At 44.5% G+C, this 21,278-nt stretch overlaps 1 protein-coding gene across 6 annotated transcripts in view; it reads left to right on the top strand.

Annotated features, from left to right (window-relative positions):
* Positions 1–12,920, top strand: part of ZNF341 (zinc finger protein 341) — a 54,788-nt gene extending 41,868 nt beyond the window's left edge. For 4 of the 6 annotated variants that reach the window (XM_033963520.1, XM_033963524.1, XM_033963523.1 and 1 more), the window contains exons 13-15: positions 3,392–3,503; positions 8,194–8,264; positions 10,273–12,637. In XM_033963520.1, the coding sequence (XP_033819411.1) occupies positions 3,392–3,503; positions 8,194–8,264; positions 10,273–10,766 (677 nt within the window). In that variant the 3' untranslated portion in view covers positions 10,767–12,637. Of the gene's footprint in view, positions 1–3,391; positions 3,504–8,193; positions 8,265–10,272 lie in introns of all 6 variants that reach the window. The other 2 variants (XM_033963521.1, XM_033963522.1) reach the window with 2 other exon arrangements.
* Positions 12,921–21,278: the final 8,358 nt, after the last annotated feature.

Raw genomic sequence — 21,278 nt, forward strand, 5'->3', positions numbered from 1 at the left:
CCCCCCATCCAAAGAAGTAAAAAGAACAAAACTACATGACGGCCTCCTAGCCACACAAGCTGCAAGACTGGACAACCAAATCTCCATCCTTCTGATGACCACCCAGGACTATAAGACGTTCAGAAAAGAAATAAAAACCACACTTTTCAAGAAATTCCTAAAACAGATATAACAACATGACCACCAAAAGCCCTCAAGATCTTCATATTACCTCTCTAGCTATCATCTACAATTCATATAATTCTGTAATTCTGTAACTCTGTAATTCTTCTATTCATTGTAATTCTGCTCCTTAAACTAACCTTTTGTAATCCGCCTTGAACCGCAAGGTAATGGCGGAATAGAAATCCCTAATGTAATGTAATGTAATGTAATGTTTATAGAAACATTACTAGGCACAGTTACATGGGTAACTACAAATTACTAGCAATTAGCAGCAGTTAATGCCACAGGGGCTGTTATTGGAACTTAAGGCCAACTGGTGCCTAATTTAACAACTAGAACTACTCTAGAACTTGCGCACTGGTTGGAAATTGGGACGCACGGTTATAGAATGTGGCCCGAAACTAGATTGGAGAAATATCAGGTGGTGATCCTGAAGCTGTGTAAATTTAGGAGAATTATCTGTGCAGCCTGACTTAGTTAAGCAAAGAGAGCTGGCGTTTGGTCCTGTCCAGCTAAAGTCCCCAGAAGGTCTCCCACTCCACTCAGACAACACAGGATAAATTTTGTCCAGCCAACAAATTGTCCATTTTAAACATATGTAATGAGTGACGGGGAAATGTAAAAATGAAAGCAAGTAACACCTCCAGTAAATTAGTTTGAATCTTGACCTCTGAGTTGTACAAAAAGCTCCGGAGCTTTATTTCACATTCCCCTGCAGATAATACTAAACAGCTCTTTTATTTACTATAAACACCTAAGCGGTGTACAATTGAAATAAGGATAGGAAAAGGGGGAAATGTCTAATTTACAATAATGCATGATACGAAGATAACATGTAAAGAATAGTAGAAGATAATTGATTAATGAAGGCATGAATACAATAGGAGGAGCAGAGGGTGAATTCATTGCAATAGCTTGGATGGGGGAAAGGCTTGTGAGGAGTGACATGAGCTGTTTGGGCTTATTTCAGTGTCTGAAGTGGAGAATTTTAAGTTTTCATTTTGCAGAAGCAGCTGCTAATCGGTACTGTCAAACCTCTTGCAAGATAAAGAGCTTTTGAAGCATGCTCACAATCTTTCATGATTCCATTAGGCTTGTTTTGAAGCAGATCCTTTTCAGTCCTGGGCCACTAGTCAAAGCCATATGAGCTTCCTGCACTTCTGCTTCCCCCTACCACCAACTCCCACTGTGCTTCCCTTTTAATTTTAGTTTAGTTTTTATGTCCAGAAAAATGCCCTTATCTTTTATGAATCTGCCTTTCAAGCAAAATGCATGTGTTGGATTGTGTAACTCGCAGCAGCCCTGGAGGATTCCAACCCTTGAATACACACATTACTGCTGAATCCATAGAATTATCTTCCATATTAATAGGAGGTAAACAGTTCATGGGAAGTTTTTAGACAATGTTTCGTTGCTCTTTCTTCTAGCAGTCCTGGAATTGAAGGCCCCTTTCCCTGCTGACTCACTAGGTGTGATGAAGACAGACTTTCCTCCTCCTACTGTACTTTGGCAGAGATCACCCTGAAATTTGCTAGCTGCTCAAGGGCCACAACCCAGTTGGGTTTTCAAGGTTTCCACAGTGTATACGTATGAGGTTGATTTCCATGCACCATGCCCATTGTCTGCAGAGAGATTTCATGCATATTTGTTGTGGAAATCTTGAAAATCCTGCACTAAGGTTCAGTAATGTGTAGTGTGCCACGGATACAAGCAGTAAATTATCCTCCTTTCTCTGCTCTGCTGGCCTTCCCACGCCTGCACTTGTCTCTCTGTTTGGCTGCATTATGGCCTTGTTTCTCCCTGTGCTAGTGTTGTGGGAATGGTCAGTGTCCTCTGGGACCCAAGACCAGCTGTAAAAAGGCTTCAGACATTGGATCCTACAGATTTAGTTATGATATAGAGTACATTGGTGTTTTGCTAAAGGGTTTAAGAGTCTTTTTTCACTGCAATAATTAACTTTAATTTGATGGTGTGTCAAATGATCTAATATTTAAGAGCATAAACAACATCTACTAAAATTAAGTTGGGAAAGTATTAAGATACGCCAGTGACACACACAGCTTGTTGGGGTTTATTTTATGGCTTTTGGACTTTACCTACAATACAGGTGTCAAAGTCCCTCCTCTAGGGCCGCAATCCAGTCAGGTTTTCAGGTTTTCCCTCTATTTGCATGCACTGCTTTCATTGTATGCTAATAGATCTCATGCATATTCACTGGGGAAATCCTAAAAACCTGACTGGATTGCGGCCCTTGAAGAGGGACTTTGACACCCCTGACCTACAAATACAGATTTCCCCCTTTTCTTGTCCTATATCTCTACTACAGCATTAATCTAATCTAATTCTTAGTCTTAGAAACCGAATCATCTCCTAAAATAGGAGCTTGATTCAGTTTACATAATTAAATCACAAAGAAAGATCCATTAAAATTCCTTGGAGCTTTATTCTAGAAAGCGATGAAGGTTTTGCGAAAGATCTGAAGAGCTAATTTGAGGGGGTCGTCCATTCCATATCACAGTTAGTAAGTAAGGAAAGGAGTGTGACATTTTGCTGATGGACTTGATTCCTCTTAATGAGAGTTGTTCTGGTGCCCGAAGATCTCATAGTGTTTAGAGATAAAGGCATCAGAGGAACACATAGTCCATGTCAAATTTTAAAGACTAGACAGGCACATTTCAATTGAAACGGAAGCCAATGTCATTTCCTCAACAGAGGCGATGCGTGATCATATTTTTTCTTTCCAAAAATCAGTCTGGCTGCAGCATTTTGAATCAATTGTAGCCGCTTCTCGTTTCCTTTGCTTAATCCCACATAAATGGAATTACAGTAATCCAGCTGTGCCAAGATAATGGTTTGATCCAATACTGCAAAATGATCTTGCTGGAACAAATGACAAACTTTTCTCAGCGTGAGGATCATCCGACCATCTGTTAATGCCTTGTGGCCAAATCATTATTAGCACTCATCTGGTCCAATAATTGCCTATCAAAGCACGATCCAGTAAGACAAAGTCCAGGCTGCTCCAGTGCGAGTCCTCTCACCTTCCCTAAAAGAGTAATGACAGGGCATTTCCTCTGTCACCCATCTGGTCAATACAAGGATAGGTAAATTTCTTTCTTTATATCTGTTGCTGCTGTGTCATACCTTTTCTGCAAAATGTAGATCCTGGTAAAAGCACTCGGATGTTTCGTAGTAATAACACGCATTCTTCTCTTTCTCCCTACAGGAGAGAAACCATTTAAGTGTGCTGTGTGTGACGCTGCCTTCAATCGCAAGGATAAGTTGAAACGACACATGCTGATCCACGAGCCCGTCAAGAAGTACAAATGTCCCTTTACGTATGTAATAAACCAGCTTATGGGTTTGAGTTAGAGAATGGCACGGTCTGTTGTGTAAGTTTCAAAGGGGAGAGGATTCTATAGACAGTGTCCAGAATTAGGCAGGGGAAGATCTGTACTGGGATATTATTCTGGAAAGGGCAGTCTGGGCAGATTTCAGGGCTGGTTTTCGGTGTGGCACTTATGATGCTCAGCTAATCACTTATAAAAATCCAGATAAAGAGGTAAAACTTCCTTTCTTTAATTTAAATCCGGCAGAGGCAGGAAGTTCTTCAAGCGGCACTGGCACGTCCTGTGGGCTGCATGCCAGTGCCAGACGGGGGGGTAAGTTTCATGTTGTTCGGGCAGGGGGTGCTGATTCCCACGGGGGGAGGTGCCGGTTCAAGCGGGGGGGGAGGGGCCTTTGCGAGCTGGGGGGAGCGATGCCGGTTCTCAGGGGGAGGGGGGGTGCTCGCAAATCGACTCAACACTCGGTTTGCGAGACAAGTTTTGTGAGAATGTTTTGCTCGTCTTGCAAAACACTTGCAAACTGGGTTACTTGCAAACCGAGGTTTGACTGTATATAAATATTTTTTCTTAATATATTTTTCACCTTTATCAAGCAATAATAATTTCAACTTTCACTTTAAAGCTACTTATCTTAATAGCTGAAATGACCCGGGAGAGGATGACCCGACGTGTTTTGCACATCCGTGCTTTTTCAAGGGTCTCCCAGTAAATAGAGGGAAAAACATTCAAATATCCAACCTCTCGGCGTATGGGCAGTGTTCCAGCCCTCTTACCAGTTTCGAAGAGCAACGAAACTGGTAAGAGGGCTGGAACACTGCCCATACGCCGAGAGGTTGGATAGGCTGGGGCTCTTCTCTCTGGAAAAAAGGAGGCTCAGGGGAGATATGATAGAGACCTTCAGGATCATGAGGGGCATAGAGAGGGTGGATAGGGACAGATTATTCAGACTGAAGGGGACAACAAGTACGAGGGGGCATTCGGAGAAACTGAAGGGAGATAGGTTCAAAACAAAGGCAAGGAAGTTTTTTTTCACCCAAAGGGTCGTGGACACCTGGAATGCGCTACCGGAGGAAGTGATCAGGCAGAGTACGGTACAGAGATTCAAACAGGGATTGGACGGATTCCTGAGGGATAAAGGGATCGTGGGATACTGAGGGAGGAGCTGGGATGTAACACAAGTATAGAAAGCTAACCAGGTAATAAGTATAGAAACCCAACAGGTCGTGCATGTGCAAGACCGGAGAGTTAGGACTTCGATGGGAAGATAGGACTCAATGGGAAACCAAGGTGGCAAGGGGGCCCCTTCTAGTGATTCATACAGGTCGTGACCTGTTCGGGCCGCCGCGGGAGCGGACTGCTGGGCAGGATGGACCTATGGTCTGACCCGGCGGAGGCACTGCTTATGTTCTTATGTTCTTATCTCTCATAGCCTGTCCTTCCCCCTAAAATACAAAACTTACCACGGCTGCTTCTGTCATCCAACTCACTGCTAATTTAGAGAGCAAGATGGCGGCGGAGTTCTTCTGTTAACTTGAAATGGCTCCACCTCAGACAGTTAACTTCCCCTGCCTCCCATTGGATCCTCACTCAACCTATCAATGATGCCCATTCTATCTCCCCATTTAGACCTTTTGGTTCCACAGGATCAAGTTGATTATTCCCACCTTCCCTCCCTTGTTTCACACTAGCAATGATACGCCATTGAATTTCATCCACTTTATGGCCTTTAGCAGGGGAAATAAATCACTAAGGCAGTGTCCCAGCGCTAAAGACTATTACATGTATCAAAACCCTCATATCAGTGGCATAGTAAGGGGGAGCGGATTGCCCCAGGCTCCGGCACCTCTCTGCCCCCCCATGCTTTGCTTGCACCCTCCCTTCATCCCCCCCCTCCCCGGTACCTCTTTTAATCTTTGCCAGTGTGAGCAGCCTGGCTCCCCCCTGACATCATTTCCTGGTTGTGGGGGCCAGGAAGTGACGTCAGAGGGAAAGTCAACACCGGCGCAAGCAGCAGGCCAGAGAAGCTGCTCATTCATGCTGGTGAAGATTTCCAGAAAGGAGGGCGTGAGTGTGGAGTGGGGGGAGGCATCCTGCCCTCGCTCCACCACTGCCTGGCATGTTGCTGATGGGATCTGTGCAGTGTTTCTACATAATGCACTTTGTATTTAAGTCCTCAGTGGTGACTTGTTTCCCATGAGCCGCACTCATGACTCTCCACTCACGCTTCATTTATCAGATGTTTCATTATTTGTGCTTTTTTACTTCATAATATATAAGAAATATAATTTCTCTTTTATTCTTCTTGTCAAGGGACCAGCAATTGATAACTCTTTGTATAATATTATATACTTGTCTTCATTCAAGATTTTTTAGCACTGATCTCTTAATAGTCTATGTTTGATCCTTTAATTACAAATGTATAATTCGTTATGGGAAGTAGGGCCCAGAGCAGAGTACAATTTAACACAATAGACTACACATAAACAACAAAATAAATTGATCAGTAAAGGAGAGGGGCTGTGAGCGGCTGCAGACAACCATGCAGTTTAATTGCGCCCTTGAGACGTGTTGCTGCAGCAGGATGACAGACTGTAATCTCCATGGAGAGAGAATTATCTCATTCTCTGTGGTTGTAAGCCCTTTCATTCCCCTTGACACATCATCGATATTGGCAGTGTGTTTTCAGCCCCAGGCCTAGATGCACTAAGAGGATTGGCAAGTCCGTGTGGTTTTGGCCGATTCAGAAAGAGCTATTGATGCACTCAAAAGTTTGCTTGCAAATGATTCACATGGATGTTTGCTGTAATCCTTGACTCTCTGATCCGATGGATCGCTGTAAGAGTGACTCTCACACATGCGCAGAGCGGCAGGGGAAGCCCAAACACCGAGAGGCAAGGGAAAGGCTCAGGAAACCTTTTTTTTTCTGTTCTTTTTTTTTAATGGGCACAGATGCTGTGCATGTTACACACACACACAATATCTGCCCCATAAAAAAAAAAAGCCCACCACCACCCTCGCGATACAAAAATGGCAGGAAGGATGCCCACTCCCTCCTGCCACGCCTCCCCCTCCCTCCCATGACAGCGAAACTGCAGGAGGGATGCCCACTCCCTCCTGCCACCAAAGGCCCAACCCCCCCATGCCAGGTGCCCTCCCAAACATCCCCTACCCTTCCCCCCAAAGAAAAAAGGATGCCCACTCCCTCTTGCTACCGAAGGCCCACTCCCGCACCAAGCACCCCCAAATATCCCCTCCCCTCCCCCTTCTCCCCCCAAAAAAAATAAAGGCAGGAGGGATGCCCACTCCCTCCTGCCACCGGAGGTCCCCTGAAACACCACCCCCACCCTCTGACCCCCCCCCCCCATCTCGGTACCTTTTTAGAGATGTTGGAGCAGAAAGGAAGCTTAGTCCGTCCCGCTCATAGGCCTGCCAGTTCAAAATGGTGGGCCTTTTCCTTCCCGGTGCATCATGTGATGCAGGGGTAGGAGCCTAAGGCCCTGATTGGCTCTGAAGCCTAAGGCCCTTCAGTCAAGCCAATTAGGGATACAGAGGGAGGGGCCTAATGCCCTGATTGGCTCAGATGCTTAAGGCCCAAGGGGAGGGGCCTTAGGCATCTGAGCCAATCAGGGCCTTAGGCCCCTCCCTGTGCATCACATGATGTACCGGGAAGGGAAAGACCCACCATTCTGAACTGGCGGGCCTACGAGCAGGACAGACTGAGCTTCCCTCCTGCTCCAACTTCTCTACAAAATTATAGGGATAGGGTGTTTGGAAGGGGAGGTTTCGGGGGACCTCAGGGAGAAAGGGGGAGGGTAGGGGATGTTTGGGGGGTGCCTGGCATGGGAGTGGGCCTTCAGTGGCAGGAGGGAGTGGGAATTCCTCCTGCTGTTTTGCTGCGGGGGTGGGGGGTGGAGGAGGAGGAAGTTGCCATGGAAGGAGGGGGTATGATCAGCATGGCAGGAGGAATTGAGCATTCCTTCTTCAGTTTTTGCTGGTGTGTGTTGGGGGGGGGGGGGGTTTAGTTCCCGGTGCTGGTTCATCAGGGAAGACCATCATCGCTGGGTGGGGGTGTGATTTTTTTTCTAATGGGGCAGATATTGTGCATTTGTGCCCATTAAAAAAAAAAAAAGTTTAGACAGGTAAGCGACTGGTCTTGACCAGTTGCTTTTTTTTGGATCCCTAAAAGTGATTACTTTTTTAGTTCGTCAGCAAGTCACGTTAGAGCATTAATCGCTCTACTAGTTTACATGGCATTTTAATATTAATGAGCTTATTTTCATGGTCAGATCGGGGAATGAGCGATTGTGCAGAAAACCAGGTGGTGAACCGTTTTCTGCATCGGGTCGGCAAATACGATCGTTGCTAAAGCTGTTAAACAGATTTAGTGATAATTGGTGGCTTTAGTGCATCTGGGCCCCAATATTTAGCATCAGTCCACACAGTTTTATAGCAAATGATGAGTTGCACAAAGGGACAGATTCTAATGAGGGAAACAGGCCTAGATGCACTAAGAGGATTGGCAAGTCCGTGTGGTTTTGGCCGATTCAGAAAGAGCTATTGATGCACTAAAAAGTTTGCTGTGAGGTTTTCAGACTGCATTGCTAAGCAGTGAGTACTGATGTTCTCTTTCTGTGAGTTTGCCTCTGGTTCTTTGGTTTAAAGGGTGTATCTTTACTTACAGGTTACACACGGGCTGCAACAAGGAGTTCAACAGACCAGACAAGCTCAAAGCCCACATACTGTCACATTCTGGTGAGTGGCACTGAAGCACCTCTGAGTGGGCATCTGTGCAGTCCTATTGGCACTGCTGGACCATCGGTCTGACCCAGTATGGCTGGTCTAACGTTCTTATGAATAGTCAAGTGGAGATACGGCTAAAAGTCAAATGTAAGGGGTCAAAGAGTTGATACAACGCAGTTTACATATATTAAATGCAGGTCCTTTCTCTGTCCCTAGAGGACTCACACTCGTAAGTTTTATACCTGGGGCAAGGGGAGGGTTAAGTGACTTGCTCAAGGTCACAGGGAGCTGCAGTGGAAACTGACCTCCGTTCCCACGACATTGCCCATTAAGGCTACTTTAATTCTAGCAGGACAAGAGGCTGTCTTATGAACTGAGACAGGGACTCGAAGGGTGTATGGGAAAGACTGTCACCAAGGGAACGTGGGATGCCTGGAACAAACTTACAGCAGAGGTGTTGGAGACAAAAGAGAGACAGAATTCAGGCATGAGAGTCCCAGTAGGAAAAGAGGGGAAGATGGGATGGAGCAGGTATATATGAGTAGACTGGATGGATCGGTTGGTCTTTATGTGCTCTCATCTACCCTGTTACTGTTTCTTTTTGTGTAGCCAAACTTCCCATGAACTTATCATATATAATAGAACCCTAGCCGCGCATGCGCACTCCTACCTGCGTGCTTCCATGATCTGTAGGTCTGTGGCGGCAGGAGTGCGCATGCGCGAGTCCCCAGCCTTCTTCCCAGCACATACCTTGGCCGCCAGCAGCGGTGGCTCCTCTCACGAGCCCCCAGCGCTGCTTTCAGCTCCTGTTGCACAGGGCCCTTGCCGAGCCATCCGACAGTACCAGCGGCCTCACACACGGCACGTTAGACGGCGCGGTGACCCAGTGAGAGCAGGCCAGCATCAGCAGACCAGATCTTCCCCACCCGAAGCCCTACGCCTGCTGCTATGCCCCTAAACTCCCACGCAGCCTTGGAATTGCTTTTAAAATCTTTAGGCGTGAGCGGCAGCTTGCCGCACGCGCCCCGACCTCCAAATGCCGAGTGGCGGCTTGCTGCACGCGCCCTGACCTCAAAACTCCCCTGCTGCCATCTATTTTTTCCCCCTCCTTTCTCTCGCCTGCTCACAGCGTTTAACTGAAAAGCGCTGCGCTGTGCTGCCACTGGCCTCACTACCTTCTCTCCACTGCGGCCCGCCCTCTCACATCTTCCTGTGTCCGCTAGGGTTGGCTGCAGTGTAGAGAAGACACCGAGGCCAGCAACAGCGCGATGCAGCGCTTTTCTTTGAGGCAAGTAGATTCCTTGCGTATGCACAGGGGGAGCAGGAAAGGAATGCTGATGGACGGGAGGAGGGAAAAGGAAGGGAACAGGGGGACAGGCAAGGAGTGGGTGCACAGGGAAGGAGGGGAATGCTGCTGCTACACAGGGAAAGGGGGGAATGCTGCTGCACAGGGAAGGAGGGAATGCTGCTGCTGTACAGGGAAGTGTGGGGGAATGCTGCTGTACAGGGAAGGGGGAATGCTGCTGCACAGAGAAGGGGGGGAAATGCTGTTGCTGCTACACAGAGGAGGGGAATGCTGCTGTTGCTGCATAGGGAAGTGGGGGAGGGGGGAAAGGGAAAGGGGGCCAGGGAGCAATCTTGATTTGCTTTGGGGGGGAGACAAAAGGGGGCCAGGCAGGCAGCGCACAAGAATGAAAGACAGCAGGCAGGGAGAGAGACAGAAAGAAAGAAACACAGACAGACAAAGGGGGCCAGGGAGAGAGACAAACAGAAAGAAAGACAGACAGTGGGAGGGAGAGAGACAAAGAAAGGAAGAAAGAGACAGGGGCAGAGAGAGACATAGAAAGAAAGAAAGACAGATAGACATATTCTAGCACCCGTTAATGTAACGGGCTTAATGACTAGTGTGAAATAAAAGAGCAGTTTTTGGCTTGTGTCAGTTGCCAGAGCATTAGGGAATTCTTTGATGATTACTGTCAGGAAGTTTATTAAATTGTCTTTTTTTAATTTTTGTGTTCAGGGATGAAGATCCACAATTGCCAATATTGTAATAAGTCCTTCAGCCGTCGGGCGCATCTCGTGGAGCATCAAAACTCTCACACAGGCAACTATAAATATCGCTGCCCCACCTGTGCCAAGGGCTTCACCAGGCAGAAGTGTTTGAAGGACCACAAGTGCCGGCTCAGTCAGCAGAAAGATAAGAAGCCACAGAAGAGGTGTATTCGGGGTCAAAGTTCTGCCTCTGCTAATCCTGAGCCTGCTCCGGTGGAATTTAAGGACAGAACAGAGATGAGCAACTTAGAAATGGATCAAGAGCCTCAAAATGACCATTACCAGGAACCTGATGCTATCCTATCTATAGTCATCGGCAGGACAGATGCTGAAGATTCAGATCTGGGGGTTCCGGATCAATCGGACCATATTTCACCTGTTGCCCTTGCAGAGCTACAGTCCAGCAGTGATGTGCAATGTGCTATGTTAACTGTCCCGGTTTATATTCAGACGACCGAATAGCTATGGCCGCTGTCTCCTCCCAGTGGGCTTTGGTTGTGAAGATCTTGCTCAGACAGCTACACAAAGTTTTAATAATGATATTTTGAATTTTCTGTCCAAGGAGAGCTAAACCTGGCGATTCTTCATAAGTTTTGGCTTAGGTTCACTATGGTAGTTGCCAAGGCAAAGCATCCACGGTCCTCTTCCTGCTGTAGAAATCAGAACTGGTGGATCATTCTGGTGCTACCTTTGGGGCAACATTTACAGAATCTAGCCCTGAGTCTGGGACCCCTGAAGTTATAGTAATGAGGCAGACCTTGCTTGCTTCTGAGTGAATGTGGGACCTTTTCAACAGTCCCAGAATGCCTTGCAATAAGAAAGACAAAACAAACAGAACTGGAATAAAAATGCAGCTGAGACAGGAGGCCTTGGCACCATGGAGGAGAACATTTATGCTGAACGCAGGGTATTTTGTTGTTTCTTCAGTGCTTGGGTTCTTCATATGGATGAAGACGGTGATGTAGTACATTCCTGAGCTAACCTGGAGGACAGTCGAGAGTGCACTGGTAGAAACATCCATGTGGAATGGAAGTTCGAAGTGCTGCTGTTTCATATCAGGACCGAGTGTTGCAAATGGCCTGGTTTTGTCACAGTTGTAGGATAAAATCTATCTTACCCGGTATTTGGGTGCTTGACCTTTTAAAGGTGCATTCTTCCCACTGGAAGCGAGGTTCTCTTTAAATCCTTTTGGAATGCTTTAACCAAATAGAATATATACATATGTATATTTATACATCGGTTGCCCTTTGTCACTTTTTTCTGTGTTAGATACAAAACAAATTAGAATTGAAATAACAAAACTGGTGCCTTACCGATATAAAAAATGTTATGTTCTTAACATTTTAATGAAAATACAGATGCATTTCTGTATCATCAATGAGCACTTTTCCAAGAAAATCAATATTAGAAGCATTAGAAAATAAATTTGAAACCTTCTAGCTAAGCTGCCTGGAAAAAAGATCAGATGCGTGTTATTGTGTCTTAGCAGATTTTAAAGGTGAATCATGTCCACTTCATCTTTATAAGCAGACTGTAAAAGGCAGGGCTAGATTTACTAATGTATTAACATTTTCACGTACTTTGTATGATAATGTAAACCTACTTATTAATAACGTTCATTAATTGCAAATTAATACACTTTAGTACATCGACCCCCCCCCCCTATATTTGACATGTTTATTAAAAATACCTGAGCTACAATCAGTTCTCATTGTAACAAGACTTTGACATGGCTGGAAAGGAATGGAACTTCGGAAGATTCTTATCTACGTCACTTCAGTGCCCAGGAGAAATATTTCTTATGCCCCTGCAAGGGAGCTTCAGATCCAGTAACAAAAGATATCATTAAGGCCCTATATTTTGTTCTTTGCTCTCTTTTTGGGGGGAGGCGGTGGGGAGCAAGTGTTTAGCATTTCATGGGTGTAAGGTGAGACTGCCCTCCTAGCTGGCACAGAAATTCAGAATATCTTAGTGATGCCAGTCCTCTAGAGTAGAGAATGACACGTCCCTGCGAGTTCTTTTCTTGTCCCTGCCCCATTACTGCAAGCTCCGTCCTCATGTGCACAAGCCTCAAACACTTTACAATCATAACTGTTCAATGCTGGTGCGATTAAGGCAGAGCTTACAGGAATGAGACAGGGCCGGAGCTGGGAAAATTGAGTTCCTGCAGAGACGTGGAAAAATTTGCCCCTGTGTCATTCTCTAGAGCAGAAACTTTTCAAACTATTTATTTCCCCCAAGTTTGCTGCCATTGGCAGAGTGCCCTTCTTTTGAGTGAATTAAATGCTTCTGTAGCTGCAACCCACAAACAAGATCTTTTATTTTATTGTGTCAGATGACTGCGGTGGGGGGGGGGGGGGGAGTTGGATATCAGGACATTTGGTTATACCCCTGCTTCATATAACAGGTTATGTGCTGCTTTACCAAAATGATTGAATTGGTTTTAAACTGCCGAATGTAATCATCTGAGCATTTTGATTCATCTCCTAAGCATGTTCCAGATCATCCCGAAGGCATCTCTGAAACTATCTTAACTGATATAATGTATTGGTGATATTATATTTTGTTGTCTGGCTCTTTAACACTACCAAAGGCACTGAGGTCAAGTCTCCTACTGGCCAATGAAAGAGGCAACAGATCTGAAAATAAGAGTGTTGTAATCCTTTATAATATTCAAATGGCCAGGCCAAAGGCTGCACCAAGTTTAAGTAGGCCCTGGTCTGTATATTGGTTGGTGCCCAGTTATACTCGAATCAGCTCTGGCAGCCTTCCTAACCCTCCCGCAAAGATTGACATGCCAAGGAGACAATGCTTACAGATCTATCTCATGTGCATTCATGGTGCGCATCAAGAAAATCTGGGAGGTCTGGGTCCCGCTGCTGTTGTTTTCCAAGTTTAATTTCAATGTGCAAATCAATTTAAAAGATAGAAAAGGAAATGCACTTAGTAAATGATGTCACATGCATAATCAAAGAAACGTTGAGCCCCCAAGATATACACGCCCTGTACTCGGACAATATGAATGTGGTTTAAAATACGCCCAGCCTTGCCATTTTCAGGGCTTGGACCATAAATAAGTCTGCCTTCACTGGCCCTAGTTCCCAGCTATTGAGGGGCCATCAAAACCTACTCCAACCCATCACAATCTGTGTCCAATGTTAATTAAAAAGTAAAAATTAAAAGAAATAGTCTGTGCAGACTCCTGTATCTGTCCCGAAGACAGCTGACCTCATTCAAACACGTCTATCTGTGCTTCAATGGGTTAGCTAGGGTGTGTGATCTCTCCTTCCAGTCAAGGACTGTCCTCCTATTGGATTCAGGCTCTGTTCTTCGTGTTCCCTTCACCTTACCTTTTGCCCTTCTGGGGGCTCCATCTTCCCTTTTGGACCATGCAAGACCAGATGTGCTTTCTCTCTATCCCTTCCTGAAAGTGAACTTGCTTTTCACCTATTAAACAAACTTGCCATCCTACTTCCGGAACTCCCTCAGAAGCAGCAGCGTTCAGAACTTCGAGGGCAGCAAACTTCTGCTTTTCTGCTGTGAACAGTAAGTAAACGAACAGAGCTCTCTGGTGGATACCAATATGCCGGGTTTATAGTCTCTGATGAATTTGCTCCTCTTTGTTCTCATAAGCGTTCACATGCATTTTCAATAGGACGTCTAAGCCTGTGTTTGGATGTCTTGGGAAAGATGCCCAGAAATCCAGCAAGACTGCAAGATGTCTGCCCTTTTTTTGTTGTTTAAATTACTTATCTAGACGTTTTGGCTCTTATGTATATCTTTTTTGGCTATTCTTGAATATAAAGATGCCCACATGAAAACCGCACAAAAGCAATCTTTTCCAATGTCAAAGCAGCCAGCATTTGAGGCAAACTGTTCACAGACAGCTGAGCACTGCAGAGGGGCTGTCTAAGGATTACTGCAGTGAATGTCATATTAAAAGTCCCAGGTACAGATGTCTCTATAACTTATATTGTACTAGTTTTTTATCCCGTTACATTAACGGGTGCTAGACTAGATGTGTAGACTTGGGCATTTCTTTCTTTCTCTCTCCCTACCCCCTTTCTTTCTGTCTCTCTCCCTGCCCACTTTCTTTCTTTCTCTCTCCCTGACCCCTTTCTTTCTGTCTCTCTCCCTGCCCACTTACTTTCTTTCTCTCTCCCTGCCCCCCTTTCTTTCTTTCTGTCTCTCCCCCCTGTCCAGGAGTAGCCCTTCTCCCTTTTATCTCCCCCCTGTCCAGCAGCACCCCTTTCCTGCTCCCCCTGTCCAGCAGTAGCCCTTCTTCCTTCTTTTTACCTACCCATAATCCCATTTCCTCTTTCCTATTTCCATCTTTTTTCCCCATCTAGCATCATTAGAGTACCTGTTGCATTCTTGGAGTTCTGGTGTCTCCTCTGCCTCAGGGATTGCCGGGGGCGCCCTGTGGGACAGGCCGGGGCGCAGGTCAGCAGAGTTCTGGGTGGCAGCGCGAGCTCACTCTGGTGCGGGATCTCTGCCAGGCTGCAGGGAGCTGGTGTCTGTGGAGCTTGGTGTCTGGGGTTGTCGGGAAGGTGCTCCAGACAGTGGGAGGAGTGGGTTGGTTGGTGGGCCTTTTCAGGAGTGAGGCATGCTTTAATCCCATTGGTCCTCTAGTCCAGTGTTTTTCAACCTTTTTACACCTATGGACCGGCAGAAATAAAAGAATTATTCTGTGGACTGGCATCGGTCCGTGGACCGGCGGTTGAAGAACACTGGGCTAAGTCGTGGGCCAGACCCCGCCCATCTCTACCCAATCTCCACCCCAGACTCCACCCCCATAATAGTACTAATTGCACCTTGCATGTCCCGTGCCTCATCTGGAAGCCTTCCCTCTGATGTTGCAACGGCAGAGAGAAGGCTTCCGGTTCAGGCGCAGGATGCCTGTAGGAGCCAAGACTTGTGGCTTTGTGCACTGAATCAGGAAGAGGGAGCTGGCTCGAAGATAACGCCGCATCAATCGCACCGTAGATTGGCAGTTGAAGAACACTGTTTTGGGCCTGATGCATGTGCTGGCCCTTGGACCGGCAGGAAATTTCTGTGGACCGGCACTGGTCCATGGACCGGTGGTTGAAGAACACTGCTCTAGTCAGTTTGGGCACCTATTTAGCTGCTTTTAACACAAGTCTAACTCTAAACGTCTAAAAAAAAAAGCCCTGAATGTTTTTTTAAAAAGGTCTGATTATCCCTGCTAAGCATCCAAGTCCTAAGCCCCCCCCACCAAAAAATACCAACAACCCCAAAACACTGCCTGCTTTGTCTGGTCAATAAATTCCACCAACTGGCTCCACTTCTCAAACCAGATGTCTTGCCTCAGGGTTGAGTGGTCACCAAAAAAGCACTTATCAAACGGACCTCAGAATCCAAGGGATATCACTCTCACAGCCAAAAGGCTACAAAAGGAGTAAACCTGATTTTCATTGAGATTCCACATGGAATGTTGCTACTATTTAGGGTTCTAGAATCTTTTGTTACTCTTTGAGATTCCACATGAAATCTTGATACTCTTTGGGGTTCTAGAATCTTTTGTTACTCTTTGAGATTCTGGAATGTTGCTAGTCGGAGATTCAGCTTGGAATGTTGTTACTATTTAGGATTCTGGAATCTTGTTACTCTTTGAGATTCCGCATGGAGTCTTGATACTCTTTGAGGTTCTAGAATCTTTTGTTACTCTTTGAGATTCTGGAATGTTGTTACTCTTTGGAGATTCGGCATGGAATGTTGTTACTATTTAGGGTTCTGGAATATTGTTACTCTTTGAGATTCCACATGGAGTCTTGATAATCTTTGGGGTTCTAGAATCTTTTGTTACTCTTTGAGATTCTGGAATGTTGCTACTCGTCGGAGATTCGGCATAGAATGTTGTTACTATTTAGGGTTCTGGAATCTTGTTACTCTTTGAGATTCCGCATGGAGTCTTGATAATCTTTGGGGTTCCAGAATCTTTTGTTACTCTTTGAGATTCTGGAATGTTGCTAGTCGGAGATTCGGCATGGAATGTTGTTACTATTTAGGGTTCTGGAATCTTGTTACTCTTTGAGATTCCACATAGAGTCTTGATACTCTTTGGGGTTCTAGAATCTTTTGTTACTCTTTGAGATTCTGGAATGTTGCTAGTCGGAGATTCAGCATGGAATGTTGCTACTATTTAGGGTTCCGTAATCTTGTTACTCTTTGAGATTCCGCATGGAGTCTTGATACTCTTTGGGGTTCTAGAATCTTTTGTTACCGTTTGAGATTCTGGAATGTTGTTACTCGTCGGAGATTCGGCATGGAATGTTGTTACTATTTAGGGTTCTGGAATCTTGTTACTCTTTGAGATTCCGCATGGAGTCTTGATACTCTTTGGGGTTCTAGAATCTTTTGTTACTGTTTGAGATTCTGGATGTTGTTACTCGTCGGAGATTCAGCATGGAATGTTGTTACTATTTAGGGTTCTGGAATCTTGTTACTCTTTGAGATTCCGCATGGAGTCTTGATACTCTTTGGGGTTCTAGAATCTTTTGTTACTCTTTGAGATTCTGGAATGTTGCTAGTCGGAGATTCAGCATGGAATGTTGTTACTATTTAGGGTTCCGTAATCTTGTTACTCTTTGAGATTCCGCATGGAGTCTTGATACTCTTTGGGGTTCTAGAATCTTTTGTTACTCTTTGAGATTCTGGAATGTTGCTACTATTTAGGGTTCCGTAATCTTGTTACTCTTTGAGATTCCGCATGGAGTCTTGATACTCTTTGGGGTTCTAGAATCTTTTGTTACTCTTTGAGATTCTGGAATGTTGCTACTCGTCGGAGATTCGGCATAGAATGTTGCTACTATTTAGGGTTCTGGAATCTTGTTACTCTTTGAGATTCCGCATGGAGTCTTGATACTCTTTGGGGTTCTAGAATCTTTTGTTACTCTTTGAGATTCTGGAATGTTGCTACTCGTCGGAGATTCGGCATAGAATGTTGCTACTATTTAGGGTTCTGGAATCTTGTTACTCTTTGAGATTCCGCATGGAGTCTTGATACTCTTTGGGGTTCTAGAATCTTTTGTTACTGTTTGAGATTCTGGATGTTGTTACTCGTCGGAGATTCAGCATGGAATGTTGTTACTATTTAGGGTTCTGGAATCTTGTTACTCTTTGAGATTCCGCATGGAGTCTTGATACTCTTTGGGGTTCTAGAATCTTTTGTTACTCTTTGAGATTCTGGAATGTTGCTAGTCGGAGATTCAGCATGGAATGTTGTTACTATTTAGGGTTCCGTAATCTTGTTACTCTTTGAGATTCCGCATGGAGTCTTGATACTCTTTGGGGTTCTAGAATCTTTTGTTACTCTTTGAGATTCTGGAATGTTGCTACTATTTAGGGTTCCGTAATCTTGTTACTCTTTGAGATTCCGCATGGAGTCTTGATACTCTTTGGGGTTCTAGAATCTTTTGTTACTCTTTGAGATTCTGGAATGTTGCTACTCGTCGGAGATTCGGCATAGAATGTTGCTACTATTTAGGGTTCTGGAATCTTGTTACTCTTTGAGATTCCGCATGGAGTCTTGATACTCTTTGGGGTTCTAGAATCTTTTGTTACTCTTTGAGATTCTGGAATGTTGCTACTCGTCGGAGATTCGGCATAGAATGTTGCTACTATTTAGGGTTCTGGAATCTTGTTACTCTTTGAGATTCCGCATGGAGTCTTGATACTCTTTGGGGTTCTAGAATCTTTTGTTACCCTTTGAGATTCTGGAATGTTGCTACTCGTCGGAGATTCGGCATGGAATGTTGTTACTATTTAGGGTTCTGGAATCTTGTTACTCTTTGAGATTCCGCATGGAGTCTTGATACTCTTTGGGGTTCTAGAATCTTTTGTTACTCTTTGAGATTCTGGAATGTTGCTAGTCGGAGATTCAGCATGGAATGTTGTTACTATTTAGGGTTCCGTAATCTTGTTACTCTTTGAGATTCCGCATGGAGTCTTGATACTCTTTGGGGTTCTAGAATCTTTTGTTACCCTTTGAGATTCTGGAATGTTGCTACTCGTCGGAGATTCGGCATGGAATGTTGTTACTATTTAGGGTTCTGGAATCTTGTTACTCTTTGAGATTCCGCATGGAGTCTTGATACTCTTTGGGGTTCTAGAATCTTTTGTTACTCTTTGAGATTCTGGAATGTTGCTACTCGTCGGAGATTCGGCATAGAATGTTGCTACTATTTAGGGTTCTGGAATCTTGTTACTCTTTGAGATTCCGCATGGAGTCATGATACTCTTTGGGGTTCTAGAATCTTTTGTTACTCTTTGAGATTCTGGAATGTTGCTACTCGTCGGAGATTCGGCATAGAATGTTGCTACTATTTAGGGTTCTGGAATCTTGTTACTCTTTGAGATTCCGCATGGAGTCTTGATACTCTTTGGGGTTCTAGAATCTTTTGTTACTCTTTGAGATTCTGGAATGTTGCTACTCGTCGGAGATTCAGCATGGAATGTTGTTACTATTTAGGGTTCCGTAATCTTGTTACTCTTTGAGATTCCGCATGGAGTCTTGATACTCTTTGGGGTTCTAGAATCTTTTGTTACTCTTTGAGATTCTGGAATGTTGCTACTCGTCGGAGATTCGGCATAGAATGTTGCTACTATTTAGGGTTCTGGAATCTTGTTACTCTTTGAGATTCCGCATGGAGTCTTGATACTCTTTGGGGTTCTAGAATCTTTTGTTACTCTTTGAGATTCTGGAATGTTGCTACTCGTCGGAGATTCGGCATAGAATGTTGCTACTATTTAGGGTTCTGGAATCTTGTTACTCTTTGAGATTCCGCATGGAGTCTTGATACTCTTTGGGGTTCTAGAATCTTTTGTTACTCTTTGAGATTCTGGAATGTTGCTACTCGTCGGAGATTCGGCATGGAATGTTGCTACTATTTAGGGTTCTGGAATCTTGTTACTCTTTGAGATTCCGCATGGAGTCTTGATACTCTTTGGGGTTCTAGAATCTTTTGTTACTCTTTGAGATTCTGGAATGTTGCTACTCGTCGGAGATTCGGCATAGAATGTTGCTACTATTTAGGGTTCTGGAATCTTGTTACTCTTTGAGATTCCGCATGGAGTCTTGATACTCTTTGGGGTTCTAGAATCTTTTGTTACTCTTTGAGATTCTGGAATGTTGCTAGTCGGAGATTCAGCATGGAATGTTGTTACTATTTAGGGTTCCGTAATCTTGTTACTCTTTGAGATTCCGCATGGAGTCTTGATACTCTTTGGGGTTCTAGAATCTTTTGTTACTCTTTGAGATTCTGGAATGTTGCTACTATTTAGGGTTCCGTAATCTTGTTACTCTTTGAGATTCCGCATGGAGTCTTGATACTCTTTGGGGTTCTAGAATCTTTTGTTACTCTTTGAGATTCTGGAATGTTGCTACTCGTCGGAGATTCGGCATAGAATGTTGCTACTATTTAGGGTTCTGGAATCTTGTTACTCTTTGAGATTCCGCATGGAGTCTTGATACTCTTTGGGGTTCTAGAATCTTTTGTTACTCTTTGAGATTCTGGAATGTTGCTACTCGTCGGAGATTCGGCATAGAATGTTGCTACTATTTAGGGTTCTGGAATCTTGTTACTCTTTGAGATTCCGCATGGAGTCTTGATACTCTTTGGGGTTCTAGAATCTTTTGTTACCCTTTGAGATTCTGGAATGTTGCTACTCGTCGGAGATTCGGCATGGAATGTTGTTACTATTTAGGGTTCTGGAATCTTGTTACTCTTTGAGATTCCGCATGGAGTCTTGATACTCTTTGGGGTTCTAGAATCTTTTGTTACTCTTTGAGATTCTGGAATGTTGCTAGTCGGAGATTCAGCATGGAATGTTGTTACTATTTAGGGTTCCGTAATCTTGTTACTCTTTGAGATTCCGCATGGAGTCTTGATACTCTTTGGGGTTCTAGAATCTTTTGTTACCCTTTGAGATTCTGGAATGTTGCTACTCGTCGGAGATTCGGCATGGAATGTTGTTACTATTTAGGGTTCTGGAATCTTGTTACTCTTTGAGATTCCGCATGGAGTCTTGATACTCTTTGGGGTTCTAGAATCTTTTGTTACTCTTTGAGATTCTGGAATGTTGCTACTCGTCGGAGATTCGGCATAGAATGTTGCTACTATTTAGGGTTCTGGAATCTTGTTACTCTTTGAGATTCCGCATGGAGTCTTGATACTCTTTGGGGTTCTAGAATCTTTTGTTACCCTTTGAGATTCTGGAATGTTGCTACTCGTCGGAGATTCGGCATGGAATGTTGTTACTATTTAGGGTTCTGGAATCTTGTTACTCTTTGAGATTCCGCATGGAGTCTTGATACTCTTTAGGGTTCTAGAATCTTTTGTTACTCTTTGAGATTCTGGAATGTTGCTACTCGTCGGAGATTCAGCATGGAATGTTGTTACTATTTAGGGTTCCGTAATCTTGTTACTCTTTGAGATTCCGCATGGAGTCTTGATACTCTTTGGGGTTCTAGAATCTTTTGTTACTCTTTGAGATTCTGGAATGTTGCTACTCGTCGGAGATTCGGCATAGAATGTTGCTACTATTTAGGGTTCTGGAATCTTGTTACTCTTTGAGATTCCGCATGGAGTCTTGATACTCTTTGGGGTTCTAGAATCTTTTGTTACTCTTTGAGATTCTGGAATGTTGCTACTCGTCGGAGATTCAGCATGGAATGTTGTTACTATTTAGGGTTCCGTAATCTTGTTACTCTTTGAGATTCCGCATGGAGTCTTGATACTCTTTGGGGTTCTAGAATCTTTTGTTACTCTTTGAGATTCTGGAATGTTGCTACTCGTCGGAGATTCGGCATAGAATGTTGCTACTATTTAGGGTTCTGGAATCTTGTTACTCTTTGAGATTCCGCATGGAGTCTTGATACTCTTTGGGGTTCTAGAATCTTTTGTTACTCTTTGAGATTCTGGAATGTTGCTACTCGTCGGAGATTCGGCATAG

Source organism: Geotrypetes seraphini, chromosome 11 (genome assembly GCF_902459505.1).
Source record: "Geotrypetes seraphini chromosome 11, aGeoSer1.1, whole genome shotgun sequence".
Classification (NCBI taxonomy): domain Eukaryota; kingdom Metazoa; phylum Chordata; class Amphibia; order Gymnophiona; family Dermophiidae; genus Geotrypetes; species Geotrypetes seraphini.